The sequence below is a fragment of the Gopherus evgoodei genome, chromosome 5, assembly GCF_007399415.2.
Source record: "Gopherus evgoodei ecotype Sinaloan lineage chromosome 5, rGopEvg1_v1.p, whole genome shotgun sequence".
Lineage (NCBI taxonomy): Eukaryota > Metazoa > Chordata > Testudines > Testudinidae > Gopherus > Gopherus evgoodei.
This window is the reverse complement of record NC_044326.1, coordinates 81,654,707-81,673,294: the sequence shown is the minus strand read 5'-3', so window position 1 is coordinate 81,673,294 and position 18,588 is coordinate 81,654,707. Positions and strand designations below refer to the sequence as shown.

Here is an 18,588-nt window from a genome sequence, read left to right as displayed (position 1 = left end):
CTGGCTGTGATTGGAAGCAGCCCCGGGCCGAGCTGCGGATTGGCTGTCGGGGGGTGGCAGTCAGCGCGCAGCGGGGGTGGCGGTGGCTAGCGCTCCGGCTCTCCGTGAGCTTTGCTGGAGCTGCGGCTACGGTCGCTGAGTGCAGCCGGGGAGGGGGCGTCAGCGAGCGGAGGGGAGCGAGTGGCGGCGCAATGGTGAGCCCCCCGGGGGTTGCGGCGGTGGGTACTTTCTATTCTCCCCAGGGTTGCCCTGTCCCCCGCGCCTGCTCGGATTACGGCCCTTGCTATAGCCGGGGAGAGGGAGGCTGAACCAAGAGATGGGCTGGGCGCGGGGCAGCGGCGGTGGAGGGGAGGGCAGGGGGCTGACGAGGAGGGCAGGGGAGGTGCAGAAGAGCGTGCACCCCCTTGGAAGGCAGATGCTCGAGGGGTGCTGCTCTGGGGAGAGGCGGCGCAGGCTGGGGCTGGCGCCCAGCTGTGGGAGCGATGCTTGGTAGGGGATTTTCTCCCACGCATAATGATCGGCCCCATAACGCACCAGGGGATGCAGGCCGGTGCGGGAGGGGAGGGTTTGCTGGTCTCCTTCGCCCGGCCTGCCCGCAGCAAATGACTGCGCCTCCGCACTGCTCCTATAAGCGACCCCTTCCCAGTCTGTCCCTGCCCCCCTCTTGGCTGCTCGCACCCGTGACTGACCCCCCCCTGCTTCGCCCCTTGTCCGCAGTACGGATTCGTCAATCACGCCCTGGAGCTGCTGGTGATCCGGAATTACGGCCTGGAGGTTTGGGAGGACATCAAGTAAGTGCCGCCCCTGGCTCGCTGCGAGAGGTCCCGGCTCGCTCTGTCCAGGAGCCGCCTCCCCTCGGGGCAAGATGCGCCCCCCCTTACCCCTGCTGTTCGCCCCGATCCGCCCCTGGCCTGCCCCCGTGCGGATCGTGGCTCCCTTTCCCCGTAGGGATCCCCCGGCCCGGGCACTCTGCGCGGCAGGCGCGTTTGGTTCCCACGCTCCTGTCAGGGCGGGAGGGAGCCGAGGCAGCCGCAGCAGCCCGGGGGACACGGGTCAGGGCCGCGGGGCGAGAGGCAGCTCCCGGCTCGCTGGCGCTTGGTGAGCAGCATCGCCCGGGTTCGTGGGAAGGAAGGAGCAAGGTCGGTTCCACCGACTCAGCAGCCTCCTGTATGGGCCGATCCGAGCTCAGTTGCTCGTGGGAATGTTGCAAACGCGCCAGCGGCCTCCAGCGCTGATTCCAGCTGAGCTCCCGGGTGAGAGTCCAGGGGCTCCAGCGCATCCCCGCTCGCAGCCCGATCCCTTCTTCACACAGCGACAGCTGAACTAGCCTGAGTGCAGTGAGGGACACGATATATGTACCGTGTAAGGAAAAAGTGTTTGTTTTTACTCTTTTCAAAAATTAGTCATTAGTTTGTAAACAAAGTGTTAAGTGTTTTTAACCCCCACTGTGTACAGTACAGTTAACATGGTCCCATAAGGCAGCCTTACATTTTTCAGTGTCCATCCACAAAAGTATGCAGCAGGAATTGCATAAACCAAGCACCTGATGTGTATGTTCAAGTCAGGGTATACATAGGGCAAACTTCTTCACAAGCATTGGGTGTTTTGCACACAGCCCTTTTGATTGCACACTTTTGCCTCTGGACTTGTGGTGGATATTGCATACACAACTTGTTAATTATACAGAGTTGTATACTTCTGTCTGTAGCTATGAGTAGTCTTCAGAAAGTAACCTCTTACTCTGACATGGTTAGCACAGCATTTTCAAATTCATTCAGGATAAGCTCCATTTAAGCTTAGTTGGGGCTTGACTTATTCTCCCTCCATTGATTTAAATGGAATTACCCCAGAGATGAAATAGACCTCACCTGCTTATGGATCCTCCGTGTGGTCCCATTTTGACTCTTGGGTAAAGTAACAGACATTATCTACATTGGGGGGTTCAGACACCACCTGGGAAGACTCCACTAACATTCTGGTGTCAGATCACTCTATTTGGTAGACACGACAATTAAATCTCTTGCAATTTCCTGAAGGATTACAAGTGGAATTTGTAGTTTATACATTCTTAATTCAAAACACAAAATACTATATAAAACTGATATTAACAGGTTACTTTCACCCTGAACTTGAAATAAGAAAAAAAGTTATACAAAAAGAAATACTGTGTAAAATAGCTAGTGTTTTCCTGTATATTAATATTATCAAAGATATTATATCTTTCTTGAGCCCAACTCCTTCTGCTTGATCCTCCAAAGAAGGCTAAATTTAGTTTGAGTGACATTAGTCTGTTTCCAAGGAAATAATTATTGTGTCAAAATATTGAATGGTGATTTCACTGCTGGATTGGACAGAAGTATCGTTTGGGTTGTGAGGAACAAGCCTCCGTTTAACACAAATACAGTTACTTTGATACTTAACCAAAATCTTAAGAGAAATAGGTAAAAGACATGATTCTGCATTCATAAATTCATGATATAATTTTAAGTTTGCCTTGTAAGACATTTCTTCTTTAACTCTGGGCTTAATGATAACACTGGATCTTAGAAAAGCAGATGAAAACCAGAATGTAATACTTGGGCACGATGTGTTATTTTAAATGAGGAGTAGGATTTTTTATGTTTACCTCAGTTACTTAAGGGTATAGTTTGCCTTTCAGCTGGCACTCTGATTTTCTTAGTGCTATTTAAATTTTTGTGTGTGAAGAGTTATTAAGTAGTAAATTGAAAAGATTTGTATTCATCTCAGAGCATGCAGAACATTGTTTTCTTTAGATTCATCAAGATTAAATGTGCCACTGAATGAAGCTTTGCCTATAGAAATGGAAGAGAAAATCATTGATGAGTTTTTGATGCTGCTGTAAGAGTGACATTTTGCTGGCACCGTTATCATCAAAACATAGACACAATTACAATTTAAGTCTCCACTCCTGGCCTACAAACAGCTCTTCAACATTTCTTTGCAACCATGATCAGCCTCATAATTTGGGTTATTGAAAAACGAGGCGTGCAAATGACGCACAGTGTAACTCTCAGGAAGATTAGGTCTGTACTTTTGCATCCACCTATAAAACAGAATAGAGTGAAATAGCATGCTTTGTACAGAACAAGGGATTCTACAAAGAGACACTAAACTAAACTTGTAAAGCAACTGAAGTAGGTTTTGATGAGACTTGACAGATTACAAACTGGTGATATTACTGTGGAAATCTGGCTTGATTTTTAATGAATAACTGGAATTACAAAAGAATAATATTAATAATAATAAAAAAAACAAATTCAGAGAGCTTTGGAACCTTGCTTTACTGAACTAACATGATAGGTACCAAATAAAAGGTCATAGGTTGAACCCAGAAAAAAGACAGAAAGGCTGAAATCTGGCTGATGGAGTGCAATCCTGAGTTATAGACCCTCCATTGGTTTCCCCACCTTAATATTTACAGTAGCTCATTCTACTTCTATTTTATAAATGTTCTCTTCCTGGTACTCATAAAAATCAGAACGTGTGTTTTTTCAGTAGTTTCCTGGCACAGATCATGTCACCTTCCCTATATGGACTCAGCTGAGTATGTTGAGATAGGAGAGTAATGTGCACATGGGGAAAATTCTCCATGAGGTTGATGGACATTGCTGCAGCAGATTGTCCTTAAAATACAGTAAGCATGTTCCTAGATAATATTTTCCTTTGCTTACGAAAAGATACATGGTCTGTGTCGTGCTTGCCATTTTAATCCACTTTTTCAGTTCATTTCTTCTGAAGAATTTGACTCTGGATATGGGACAGATTATTAACTGTATGCAAACCAGTGTTGTATTATTCTGCATGCAGGGGTTTTATTGATAAATAAACTGATATGTAGGGCTCTAGTTCCTTTTTATCTTTAGAGGCTTTTGGGGCTTTCTTCCCCTTCTCAGAAGAAGAATAGATTTCAGACTCCTTGTTTTTATCATTGTTACACGTAGAAGGCCATTTCAGATCTGGTTTGGCCATTTATACCTTTCTCTGGTTACCTACTATGAGAAACAAATGAGCTCATTTGGATTTATCCCTCTGCTGTCATGGGGTTATCTTCATATTCGGGTATGTGTTTTCATCTTGGTATACAGGAATTTAGTACTATGAGAATTGCTACGCTTTGCACTGAATATTTAACCCATAATGTCTGTAGACAGTACCAGCCTGTTATTTTTGACAGTCTTTCATATGTTTCTTGTGTGCACTGCAACTCTAACTGCCAAACAGACAACCACCAATGCCCAAGAGCTCTTTATTGTCCTTTATTTTACATTAAAGAGAATTTAATGTCAACACATTAAGCATATTAAAAAGACATGGATCACTTTGAGATTTCCTGCAGAACAGATGTCACATACAGCTGGGCCACATGACCAGCACACCTGAAAACCTCCTGGCATCTCTCTCCAATGCTAAGTGTTTAACCACTTAGAAGCCTTAATCAATGAGCAGGGATGTACTCTTTAAACAGGTGCACGTGAGTTTCAGAAGCCCTAAGACCATATGGGATTGTTGGAGGCAATGTTTCCAGTAGAGAATATGTAAATTGTTATCTATCCTGAGCTTCCACCACTATGGTTAGGCTTTGAGTTGGATTATCTTTAAACAAATCAAAGGTGCCTCTGTGGCCTCCAGTATCTGGTTTTTGGCCAGGCTTGATGCTCAATCTGTGACACTTTGAGTGAGATTTCCAAAAATAATATGAGTTAGATTTTAAATGTCTTATTAAAACACACAGCAAAGCTCTTCATCACAACAAGAAGATCATTTACAGTCTCCTTTAAAATAAATACAGAATAAGTGATCCGCTTCCCAAATAGCAGGTCTTGAAATACCTGGCTCTGTGAAATTAAGCCAAGTGTGTTACCTGGAGGTAAAGACAATTATTCAAATAAAATCTTTGTCTTCTTTCTGTTTCTATGCTAAAGGCTCACATAAAACAAGGTTACATGACCTGGTGAGTATAGAAAAAGTAGACCAGATGTTGAAGCCTGTCCTGACTGCAAAAGGCTGCTGCTAAACATTTGGTGATACCATACTAGACTCCTAGAAAAGAAAATCTAAGAACCAGTGTGTGTCACAATATGTACATAGCAAGTGGTGGCATGTTACTGTAACCCCAGGAGCCACAGTTCCCTCCTTGCTCCCCACCTTGATTCAGGGATGGGAGGGAGGGAGAGAGAAGAGGTAGTAATTTGCTTTCCCAGTGCTCAGCATTTGAAATGGAGCCAAGGCTCCAGACATTCCCTGCCCCTCTTTGCCCACCTGTTGTGGGGAAATAAATGGATGTATGACCTCTGCTTGCCCAGACTCAAGGTTTGGGTTGCCTGCCAAACAGTGGTTTTTCCTCATCTAATAGTCCTTTGCATGGTAGACCGAGTTACAAGTAGCCCCAAATTAAGACTTAAACCAATCTGCTCCTCCCCAGAAATGTTTAAAACCTTCCCAGTGTGAACTGATGTGATCTTTCCTGAGATGTTTTGTGGTGATGTTACCATTCTGCCATTGATCCATGAGAAGGCTAGTGTCTCACATTTTCAGTGCTGTTTCTCAGCCAACTTTGAAAGCCTCCATACCACCTGATAGCTAATATTTTTGCCTGAAATTCCATCATAAAAACTGCTATACTATTATTTAACTGGAATTTGAGTTGAAAATTAGATGGACTATTAATTATTACAGATTCCACCAAAAGGGGTCTAATCTGATGCCAGTCAGAATGGAGAATTCTTAGTAATGTTGCTAGGAGTCCTATGCACACAGCAGCAAAGGAGAAAAGAAAAACTTTCAAAATGAATTTATTATTAATATTGGCAGTAATAATAGCACCTAGGATCCCTAGTCATGACCTAGGACTCCATTGTGCTAGGTGCTGTACAAACCCAGAACAAAAAGTCAGTCCCACTTCAAATCACTTAGTGAACATTTGAACTATAGATTGATCTTGCAACTTTTCTGTCTGTTCACTGGAAGGGCTTCAGAGGATCTGTGCTGATGCAGGAGCCCTTGAGAAATTCCATTCCTCCTAGGGTGTGAATACTAGTGAAAAGTGCACTGTATCTGGCTAGCACTGATGGATTGTGTGGAGGTAGGTGTGGGTTGGCAATAGGGCACCCTCATGTCACAACAGTCAATACTCACAATTGATGTGATGGTTATCACAACAACAAACAGTTGTGAACACTTCAGAGAAATGACTTTAAGTAAGGAATAAGCTGTAAAACCCAACCTTTTTTTTATATACCAGTGCATAAGCAGTAAAGAGTAAGGCACAATGCAGTATTTATTACACACACATAACTATGCTACAAGGACATTATTAAGGTTGCAAAGTCAAGAAGTCAAAAGTTAGGAAATGCCAGTGTTAAGGCTGCCCATGTAACCTCCCTTGTGCATTATGATAGTCTTTAATTATATAATCTCATAATATTTTTTCCACAGGACCCCAGCCTCATTCCGTGCACATGATAGATGGTACTCACTTAATGAACAGCTATTCAATATTTTGTTTTCTCCTCATTTTCAATGTGTGGCCCAAGCCTGATTTACTGCACCTTATTCAAATCCTTCCCTGAAGATGGAATTATTGATTTCCTCATAGGCTTTTCTTACCACTATATTAACTGAGTGCCTCACAAACATTAATTAATTTATTTTCACAAAACCCTTGGGAAGTGAGGGAGTTTTATTACCTTGATTTTACAGATAGGGAGTTGAGACAGAAATTGAAGTCTAAAGTTTCCGCTAATTTTGGGTGCCAAATTTGAGACCCCGTAGGATCAGATTTTTCAGTGTACTTAACATTATATGGGTTTTTATATGTTCAAGCTCAGCTCCCATTGACTTCCGTTACTGCTGTGAGTGTTCAGCGCTTATGCAAATCTCAAACTGGGCATCCAGAAAATTAGGATTATACAATGAATAACCACCTGTAAAAAGTTTCATTTTACTTACTTGCTAGTGTCACATTCTGTGACACAGGCAGGGAGAGGATATCATTCCCAGGGGCAGCATTCAACAGCTTTAACCATGACACCTTTCTGTTCTCTCACTGTAATTTCTTGCCTCATTCACTGGACTTCCAACTTGTGCAAAAAATAGAGCAGGAGTCTTACAGACAAGTCCCCTTTCTTATGACATAACACTGTTTCATTCCCAGAGCAGATACATCTTGTCTACTGAATGAGGTAGGGGTCCTGTTGGAAAAAATAGTATGTGATAATGTAATTAAAGGTTGCACAAGTAGGGGGCTGGGGGGGCGAGGAAGAATTAAAACCCACTTGTACATTCAACCTTAATTCTGGATTTTCCTAACTTTTGAGAACTTGACTTTGCAACCTTAATAATATTATTTCAATATATTTTGTGTGTGTAATTTCCCAAGTTTTTAAAAAGCAAACTGAAAAAAACAGAAATTCTATCATGGGTCAACAGCAGGATTGGCACCGAACAAACCTCTGCCACTTGAGTTAATGGAGTAACTGATAGCAGTAGTAGGTTGTCATCCTCTAGATGGGGATGATGCCTGTGGGCTTCACAGCTATTTGCTGACATCTGAGAGATGGTGAGACTCAGGAATCTTAAGTTCCGTTCCAGTTTCTGGAAAAGAGTGTGCTTTTTGTGCAGCAGTTCTCAACCGGGTATCTGCATCCCAGTGTGGGTCCACGAGCCGTTTCAGGGAGTCTGCCAGGCAGGGCTGCTTGAAGCCCCGAGCCCTGGTGCCGGTGGATGAAGCTCAGAGTCCTGGTGTCCCATAGGGTGGAAGCCCTGAGCCCCATGAAGGGCAGGAGCCCCCCTGTGGTTGAAGCCTGGAGTCCCCGCATTCCCCTGCTAGGACATGGAATTTTTATAGCATGTTTGGGGGCTTCTGAAAGGAAAAGTGCTCTAGTGGATTCATACTACTCTACTCATTCTCCCTCAGGTTGCAACTCTTTTGCCTCATCCCTTCCAACCTGTTCCTGTTCCAGGCCTGTCTCTACCCCACTCTGGCTCCTTGTCACATCCCGTTTTTACATAGCAAGTCCGAGATTGCACCACTTACGTTTCTGATCCTACTCCCTGTCTCCTTGCACAGCAAGTCCTAGTCTCATGCTCTCTGGGCCATGCCCCTTGCACTCCCATCACCCACAAACTCCTTTCCCCCAATTTCCTTGCCCACACAATCCCAGTTCCTCCCTTCCCCCCTAGACCCTTCTTCAGTCTACCCGCTCCTTTCCTCTGGCTCCTAGATTCTTATAAATAAAAGTGTCAGAGTGCCATAACTATTCGGGAACATTTTCAACGGCACAACTGCTGGTTAGGTACCTAACTCCCATTAAAAGTTAGACACTGAAAGTCAATGGGAGTTAGGTGTCTAACTGCCACTGGTGCTTTTGAAAATGTCCTCCATTGCCTTAGGCACTTTTCAAAATCAGAGAATCTGATCTGTTTTCTATGTTTGAAGTTGCTGTAGCACAGAGTTGTATAAAATAATCATTGCAACTTCTAACAAGCTTTCTACTTAACAATATTTGAGTTTAATTTTTATTATTAAATGTGACATCTATTGGATTTTTGAAAGTCACATAATTTCATGAGAATTTTTGGTGTAGTAAAAAGTGTTTTTATGCTCCAAAAAAAAGAACAAATCATGTAATAATTCCGCGGTGTTTGAGATGTGACAGACTACAAAATGAATATACTAGTCTGGCTTTTTATTGGTGTGGGTGTTCATTTTAGACTATCACCTTATTGACCACAGGTGTATCTGCTGAGCTTTGTGAACCCCCCGCCCCCACTTTTCTGTGTTGGCAAATCCTGTGAGAATCAAGCCCCAGCCCAACATTTGGGAGTTGAGGCAGGGCAGGGTGGGGAGTTGGGGGCGGAAAGCTGTGTAGTTTAAAGACTTAGGGTATGAGCCTGCACTTTGCTTTCAGTTTGTTTTTTTTAACAACCTAGAAAATTACACACAAAAAAAGGTGTTAAAACAGCATTATTAAGGTTTCAAAGTCAAACATTCAAAAGTCAGGAAATGTCAGAATTAAGGTTGCCTATCGGTCTGATTGCAGAAGTGCTGAGCATTCAGAGCTGCAACTGAAGTCAACAGGAGCTAGGCTTTGAACATATAAAGTGCTATATAATGCCAAGTATTCTGAAAAATCAGGTCCTAGACATCTCAAATCGGGCATCCAAAATTAGTGGAAACTTTTAACCATAATCTCTTTATGCTTGAGTTGCCCATTTGTAAAATGGGGATAGTACTGTCTGCTGCCTTTCTTAACTGTGGTATTGTGATGATAAATTCATTAATGTTTGTGAAGTGCTCCTATATTATATATTATAGTGATGACCTCACAGAAAGGCCCATGAGGAAACTACTAAGTCTTTATTCAAAGCAGAGTTTGAATACGGTGAAAAAAGTAAGGCCTGAACCACACATTGAACAATGTGGAGAAAACAAAATACCGAATAGCTACGCAGTAATTGAGCACCATCTGTCCTGTGCACTGAATGAAGCTGGGGCCCTTTGGAAAAAACAGTATGTGATCATGTAATTAAAGACAGCGTCATAACGCATATACCGTATTGCACAGGCAACCTTAATTCTAGTATTTCCTAACGTTTTAGTTTTTGACTTTACAACCCTATTAATAATCTTATAACATAGGTTTTTACATATATATGGTTTCAACAAAGTAGAAGGGTGTGTGTGTGTCTCTCTCTCTTTCTCTTTCTATATATACACACACACCCCTTTCTGCCTTGTTGAAACCACACTTGGTATAGGTGTGAGTGGAGTATTAGCATGAAGGTGACTCAAGGAGACTTGAAGGAATGTACTTTGGAGCAGACCTTACTTACTGATGCTCCAGAGAACAGAATGTGTTCCCCTTCAGTGCATGCTTGCAGCCAAAGCTCATCATGCTTGTCAGTGTTTTAAATTAGCCATTTTGTGGCAGTATAGCAAACCGGTAAATGTTCCCTTGTAGATGCCTCTTGTCCCCTGAAATCTAAGACTTAATTTAAAAAACTTGTCTCCAAGAGTGAAGAAAACCTTAAAAATGAACCAGACGTAGAACAATGCAATGATGTTTGCCTGAGGCTGCAAGAAGTGATATGGAAAGAAAGCTGTGAAAAAGGCATGAACAGCCCCAGTTCATTTACAGAGGGTCATCTGCTCTGAAGCCTAATGACAACAGTTCATATAATTACATTGTGAACAGTTTCACTGCTGTTTAAAGCACATAAGACGAGATGAACAGTCATATTACCTAGACTATAAACCCTTTGAGGCAGGGACCATCCTTTTACTATATGTTTGTATAATGCTTAGCACAATGGGGCCAGAGTAATAATAATAATAATAATAATAATAATAATAATAATAATAATAATAATAATAAATAAATAAATAAATAAATACATATGAAGCTCTGCACGATCTTCTGTGAGTCACATCTCATTTAGGAGTTATGAGTGGGTGGAACTTGTCAGAGTCCCACCACTGATTTTTTGACCCTGAGCCAATGTGTTATCTTGTCTCCTAGTTGGTGTTCTGTTACACTCCAGGGAAGAGGTTCTCTACTTCCAGCCTTGTATGCCCATACGCCCATGTAGCTGAAGGAAGAATATTTGCCTGTAGAACATAAGAACAGCCATCCTGAGTCAGACCAGTGGTCCATCTAACCCAATGTCCTGTCTCTCACAGTGGCCAGTCCCAGCTTATGGCAGTTGGAGGCTTTTGGACAGTCAGAGAAAGAGTTTGCATTCCTGACCATCTTGGCCAATAACCATTGATGGACCTATCTTTTATGAACTTATCTTATTCTTTTTGGAACCCAGTTATACTTTTGGCCTTTGCAACATCTCCTAGTAATGAGTTCCACAGGTTGACTATGTGTTGTATGAAGAGGTACTTTCTTATGTTTGTTTTCAGACCTGCTGTCTATAAATTTTATTGGGTGATCCCTGGTTCTTGTGTTATATGAAGGGGAAAATAACACTTCCTTATTCACTTTCTCCACACCAGTCATGATTGTATAGCTCTCCATCATATCCCCCCTTTGCTGTCTTTTTTTAAGCTGAACAGTCCCAGTATTTTTTCATCTCTCTTCTTATGAAAGCTATTCCACATCCCTAATCATTCTGGTTGTCATTCTCTGTACCTTTTCCAATTCCAATATATCTTTTTTTGAGGTGGGGCTACCAGAACTGCACACAGTATTCAAGGTTTGTAAATAGCTCTGTAAATATCAAAGGCATTGCATACTGTGATGGGGCAAGGCCAGATGGCTACAGTAAAGTACTGAGGAACAGGTATGTTAGCCCCAGGCTAAACAAATCCCTAGGACCGTGGTAACCAAATGGCAGTTGCTTCAGGTTAATCAAGGCACCTGGGGCCAATTAAGATCTTTCTAGAAGGCAGTGGAGATAGCTGCTTTGATTAGAACATCTGCAGCCAATCGGCAGGCTAATCAGGGCACCTGGGTTTGAAAAGGAGCTCACTCCAGTCAGGCAGGGAGGAGCCAGAGGAGAAGGAGTATGTGTAAGGAGCTGGGAGCAAGAGGCACAAGGAGCTGAGACTGAGAGGGTGTGCTACTGGAAGATTGAGGAATTATCGGACAATCAAGCATTATCAGACAGCAGGAGGAAGGTCCTGTGGTGAGGATAAAGAAGGTGTTTGGAGGAGGCCATAGGGAAGTAGCCCAGGGAGTTGTAGCTGTCATGCAGCTGTTACAGGAGGCACTATAGACAGGTACAATCCACAGGGCCCTGGGCTGGAACCTGAAGTAGAGGGGGGGCCTGGGTTCCCTCCAAACCTTGCAACTCCTGATCAGGCACAGGAGGAGTTGACCCAGACTGTGGGTTCCATCAGAGGGGAAGATCACTGAGGTGAGCAAATCCTCCAGTAAGCGCAGGGCCCACCAAGGTAGAGGAGGAACTTTGTCACAATATGTACAATGTTAATTATTCTTAATTATCTGCTATCAGTGCACATTGATGAAAGAATAAACTCTTTATCTATAGATTAGGCTAAAAGTCCATATTTATTTTGGATCATATAGGACCTAATTAAAAAAAAGAAAATATGTCCAGGCCTAATATAATTAATATAATTAACTGCAGTCATCTGCAAAAAGTTGTGGAAAATTGATTTTTCATGGCACCCTTACAATTATATGGGTTTCCATAGTACAGAAGATAGACATAATAATTATTCAGTCAAGCTGATAATGGTTTTGCAAAAGCCTTAAGTGTGTAAAAACGATACTACTGAACTGACTTCATTTGTGTTTGAAAGATAATTCAGGATGAAATCTTCATTAGTGAAAGACCAATAGAGGAATTCATTTTTTTCCATTATCCCTTTTAAAGTTTAATGAGTTTTCTTTCAAATAGTGGTCTAAGTGGCACTAATGGATAGCCAGTTAAATTCCTAAATGAAACTCTTTCATTCATACTATTCCAAAGATTAATTAACAATAACCTGAATATTAAGAGTAAAGTGATTCTTTTCATATATAAACCTGTAACATTAAGGGAAGGAAACTCCATTAGGGGAACCTTGTGGAGGGCAGATCTGATTTTTAACAGGCTCTTCCTGTTCGTTTCTGCTAAAAAAAAAGAAATGTTGGCATAATATGAGCCAGAGATTTTTACATCATCTTGCTCCATCTGGGTTTCACTGTGCAGGGGGATATTTTAGCCCGAAGTTTGTGCAGTGCATTGAGATCTATTGGGATAAAAAGTGCTAGAAAAACATCAGTTATTACAAATGAAATGCTTACAAAAGCCTTTTCTAAATAGCATTCCTTTCAGTCAACTTGTGTAAAGGAAGCAAAATAATACTGGCTTTGTATTCTTTATCGTATTTTTAGTATTTGGCGTAGTAACATGCAGCTTGTAAATTTGTTACAGTTGACTGTATCTCCTAGGATTATCTTATTTTGAAAGCCTACATTAAACATTCTCATCTCCAGTCCATAGACCTGGGAAGCAACTCTGAGTTCTGAAATCTATAAATACATCTATTTACTTTACACAGAAAGTCAGTTTCCTGGACAGATTCCCATTTTATTTAATCTTGTGGCTCACGTAATTTAGGTTTTTTTCCCAACTGAATGTTTAAAATATCTTCAGACCATCTAGAATACATACAGGTCTTTTGTTTTTTAGGTAGATCAATACTTTTAATATGTTTTAACAATGTGCCCCAGTGAATCATCTGAAAGGAAGATGATTAGTGTAAAAAATGTACAGATTATCTCTAAGGTAATACATCAGTCAGTAATTGTGTAATTTAAATGTTAAAGAATGCATTTGGTATAAAACAAAGGTCCTGATTCTAGTTATGCCAATTTTAGTTTTACACGGGTATAATTCCATTGTTACTCACTCTTGATTTATTCCATGGTCAGTGAAATAAGAATATGCCCGATATCTAAGTGCATTATTATATCATTAAGGTTATTTTGTCTAGTGTAGTCAGCCTGATGAGCATTTTTTCCATCCTTGGAAATTTCTTCCCAGCATCCATGGAAAACCAGGAATAGTAAAGCACAATAGTGGCAAAAATCTCAACAGAAACAATACCTACTGTGCAAAAACTTCTAGGAGTGATTTTGGAAATGTTGTTCTATGTGAGGTGTTTAAGGTGATGTACACAGTGTATGCTCTCAGGACCACAGTCTAGATAGGAAGAGAAACAGCTGAGCTTTCAGTTTATGAGATGATCTGTAAAGGGGAGGTCAGAGGCTTCTAAACAATAATTTAATTGTTCAAGGTTGTATAATACATGTCATGTCACCGGGAAGCTTGCCCAGCTTCAGAAAACAAAATATTTATTTCTAGCAGATAGTACCACCATTTCTTCTAAATATATTGATAATATTTTATAATTTAGCTGAAAGCAAAATATAAGTAACTATTCTATAAAGAAGGTTTTTTGATCAAAGAAATGTTTTATTTTTATTTTAAACTTCATGATAGGACACTGTTTGATGGCAAGTACAGAAATCAAAGGGATAAAAGAGTATCCAGCAGAAGCAACTCTTCACTAGACTATAATTTACTCTAATTACTTTTGAATTCAGCAGATCCACAGCAAAAAATACATTAAAAATCCACCTTGAGTATGAAATACAGAATGTGTAAGAGACACATATATAAAAACCAATGTAGGATGAGATCTTGGCAGACTAAATTACTTCTAAGGTCTCTCATGGATGGCAAACTGCTCCTTTCCCCCAGCCAAAAGAAAACAAATACCTTTATTTTTTCAGGATCATAAAACTCCATGCTAATAGCAACTTTCTTGCCATGCATGCTAATTAAGATCTCCTGTACTAAGCAAAAATGAATTTGTTCTAGGTCATGTCTCATTGTGCTTTGTAAACCTATTGCACTCTACAAGTGAAATAAAAATACATAAAATCAGTAATTTATTTTTTTTTAAATTCCATAATAGAAATTCTCTTTTTTTTAAATAGTTTTTGTCCAAATGTTAAGTCTGCATCCCTCTTTGTAATTATTAACATTGACAATGAATCAAATAATGGGAATATGTTTTCAAACACAAAACTACAAATTTTCAAAGGATCCGTGGTGCATGTTCAGAGGCACCTGGAGACACTAGTTTTTCTGTGCTGCTGGAATGACAACACTTTCCAAAAGGCATGAAGGACCTGTAATTTTCTTCTCTCTTTCCCTCTAGATCAATTTGAAGCAAAGCTCATCTAGGGCTTGATACTGCATCATTCTAATCACTGGAAACTTTTCCATTGACTTAAATGGGATCACAGTCAAGCCTTATATGAGTCCCTTGCCAGGTCTACTATCGCCTATAGTACAGTAGGCAAGTTATTTTTTCTCCCTATTGCATACTGGGCTGACCTTTCCCTGTTCCGATTGACCTGGATGATTTATGGGGTGTGGAGGGAAGGGGTTGTGGGGAAGGCACTAATGAACCTCAGAAGACCGTAAGTCTGAGTCTCTGTTTCCCCACAATTTGTCTAGCCTTTTACACAAGTGCAAAATGAGTGTAAAGTAGGTATTAACCGCTGGTTATCTGACCTGGTAACATTTTGTAATGGTGTAATTTGCTATCCAAGTTCAGAGCAATAATAAATCAGGCCTGATGTGCCTATCTTGGGGGTCAGTTTGGGCAAGAAGTGAGAGTGTCTATCTGCTGGAGTTTTTGAAGCTTAGTATGTTCTCCTAGTTAGGAATGAAGTCCACCCTTCTTTTGTTTTTAGAAATGTAAAGGTGACATAAATCGTAAATCACGTTGCTGTTATTTTTCTGTTTGGCTTGGAAGCTGTTTTCAAAGAAAAGCACATATAAAAGTTTGCTACTATAATGCCGCTAACTTGCTAAGAAATCAGCCACAGCTGCAGTTGTGAGTTCGCCAGATATTGTTTCTACTGGCTGGTTTCCAGCCAGTCTCTTAAGAAATCACCACATGTTTACGACTGCTAATACCTCTGTGGTCAGATCCTACAATTTGCATAACGTTTCCAAGTTATCACTGTTATACTAACTATTGTTAACAATTAGAGCTGGTCAAAAATGGGGATAAATATTTCAGAAAAATTATTGAAGGAGAGTGTTGCCCATTTTTCATTCAATCAGGAATCTTCTGAATTTTCTATCCAGCTCTTCCCATGATCTTTGCCCAGAACTTCGGTAGAGGTCGATTGAAAGCTCATGGGTGGAACTAGGGTACCACATAAAACCTTAAACTTCTTTGAATTTCCTGGCTGACTATACAACATTCTGTGAAGGTGGCCTGATGTGAACATGCCCTTTAACAGAATCCTTTTGAGATTTTGCTATTTGTCTGCTTAGTTTGAAATCAAATTATTTATTATTCCATAGCACCTAGTGGCTTCAGCTAGGATCAGGGACCCATTGTACTAGGCACTGGACAAACACAGTGAAAGACAGTTCCTGGTCTGTGTAGCATAATCTAAATAGACAAGATAGACAAAGGGCAAGACAGTGGTACCCAACCTATTTATCATTCTGGGCCGCATATGCAGAGCTCTCTACATGTTATATGGGCCACATCCACACAATGTATATATACCACCTGTATGGCCCTGAGGATGTCACATGGGACGCAGCTGTGTGCTGATTGGGCCTCAAGTGGGCTATGGATTAAGAACCACTGGGATAAGAGGAGAACCACAGACCCAGAAGGAGGTAAAGCAGCTTGCATAAGGTCACACAGCAGGTCAGTGGCAAAGGTAGAAATAGAACCCAGGCCTCCAGGCTCCTCATTCAGAGGTTTGTACAGTACATCATATTGCCCTATATCCTAGATCATATTGCCTGACTTCAAGTATTATGTATCCTGGTTTCCAAACAGTATAGTAAAATTTCTCAATGTTACAGTTGAATAAGGTGTGACTTTTCAATTGGTAATATTAAAAATGTGAGTGATCTGGTGGCTCAGGGGACGGGTAATTGGATGAGGAGGGTGTGGCCCTTAGATAATGGTTTGTCTTGGACAATTATGATAGATAGTCTTTACCATCTTGTTGCTCTTCACTGGCTCATGTGCATAAGCTAGTGGTTTCATCCCAATCCTAGTGGACTGAGGTTCATGTGAAAATTGGCATTGCTTGTACTGTGCTTGTTATACTATTAGAGCCATTAATCTACCCATTTTTACAATCATTAAATGATTATTGTTTAAAAACAGATTGATGTACTTAAAAGTGAAGGAAAGGTGTAATACTGAGGTCATGTTTTAAAGTGTATGGCATAGGTTAGATTAGTAAAGGGTATGCAGTATGTGAATATTGAAGTAGACAGCTTCAGTGCACAGGAGCCAGCAAACAGAGCTGCTAACAGGGGAGTTTCAGTGGGAGTTTCCAGGGGGAGGTTACAGGGGAGACCAAGGCAGAGAAACCAGGAAGTCAGACAAGGGAAGGGGCAGGGGTCTGCCAGCAGCCCAGTGCTTGTTGGTGGCCTGTGGTGCAGTGTGAGGTGTGGATTGCCAGGCACAGAGTTGGACAGGTATGATTGAGGCAGAGGCAGCAGGTAGAGACACACTGAGGATGACCGGATGCGGTAGCTGTGGCATGTACATGGTCCTGGAGGGGACACCTGAAAGGAGTTTTGTCTGCATGAAGTGCCGCCTGATAGAGCTGCTGGAAGAAAAGATAAGAGGACTGGAGATGCAGGTGGAAACTCTGGCTGAGTTTAGAAGGGGGTTGGAGCAGATGATGGAACACAGACATGATGAGGCACAGGGGATAAGCGCAGACGAGTGGATAGAAGCAGGACCAAAGAACTCTGAGGAGGAGCTGCTGGGTGAGGAAAGTGGACGGTGGAAGCATGTGACTAGGAGAACCAGGCAGAGGAAAAGACGGGCCAGCGATGGAGAAATAGAACTCAGGAACAGGTTTGCTGAGTTGGAAAATGAAGATGGAGCACAGCGGGCTGCTGAAGGAGAGAGGGCAAGGAAAAAGAGACGAGCAGCTAGCTAGTCCTGCAGAAGGAGGGGAGGAGTCAATGGAGGCGACACCAAGTATGAGCCCTAGGAGGATTGGATGGGTGAATACAAATCCAGAGGACTTGCAGCCAGCTGGTGTGGGGGATAGACCGGAGAATCACACTGTCGCCAGGAAAAGGCAAGTCTACGTGATTGGAGACTCTTTACTGAGAAGAATAGACAGGCCTGTAACTAGACCTGATCGGGAGAACAGAAGGGTGTGCTGTCTGCCAGGGGCTAAGATACAGGATGTGGACCTTGTCCGTTACAGCTATTCCCCTATTCCATTTTGTTTCCCCAGACTCCATTTTGTTTTCTGTTCTCCTGTGGCCGCCCTTCCCTGGCTGTTAAGTTGTTTACCAGGGCCACTGCCCTTCTCAAAGGGAGGGCCCCTTAAGTTGTTTAACAAGAGCCATTGCCCTTCTCAAAGGGATGGCCACTTGTGCTGCATGCTAAGTGGGACCACTGCCCTTTTCAAAGGGTTAGTCCTGTTATCACCTCGTTGAACCTGGGCTTGGTGTAGGGTAGGCAATGTCCAGAGCTGCAAGGCCTATTGTGGTTTTAAGATCCTGGGCATGAGTCATAGTCTCATGTGCTCTTGAGTCACCTATTGCACAGGACTATGTCCAGGCATGTCTCTGGGCTTACCTTCAGTTTTTCCCCTGTGCCCCCTCCCCTGTGACAGAGGGAGCCTATCAGGATTACTGGTGGGAAACTGCCCAAGTTTGCCTTTAAAACCAGACATTTTTGAAACACACCTCAGAAAGGTTCCTGCATTGCTGCCTGGTCTGATCAGCCAGGGGTTCTGGGGGGGTCCTTTCTCCGCTCTCGTTTTATTTTTGAGCGTACCCCCGTTTTTGAACCCCCCCCCCACGAAGAACGAATTGCTACCTGAGAGATCTCCTGATTATTGAGACTGTACCGAACCCTCCTTGCCTCTTCTGATGTTGCTGCTGCTTCTGCCTTTGCTGCTGCCTTGGGGACTGGTAAGAATCCCTCTGTAAAACTTTCTGTACTTTTATTTTATTTTATTTTATTTTAACTGCTGGCTCTGTTTCCCCAGCACACAGACTCAAGCTAAACCTTGGTCTGTG

At 42.2% G+C, this 18,588-nt stretch overlaps 1 protein-coding gene across 2 annotated transcripts in view; it reads left to right on the top strand.

Moving 5' to 3' along the window:
- Window positions 1-68: 68 nt before the first annotated feature.
- The window catches only part of GUCY1B1 (guanylate cyclase 1 soluble subunit beta 1), a 59,407-nt gene continuing 40,887 nt past the window's right edge, over window positions 69-18,588 (top strand). For both annotated transcript variants that reach the window (XM_030564973.1, XM_030564972.1), the window contains exons 1-2: window positions 69-194; window positions 718-791. In XM_030564973.1, the coding sequence (XP_030420833.1) occupies window positions 192-194; window positions 718-791 (77 nt within the window). In that variant the 5' untranslated portion in view covers window positions 69-191. The remainder of the gene's footprint in view (window positions 195-717; window positions 792-18,588) is intronic.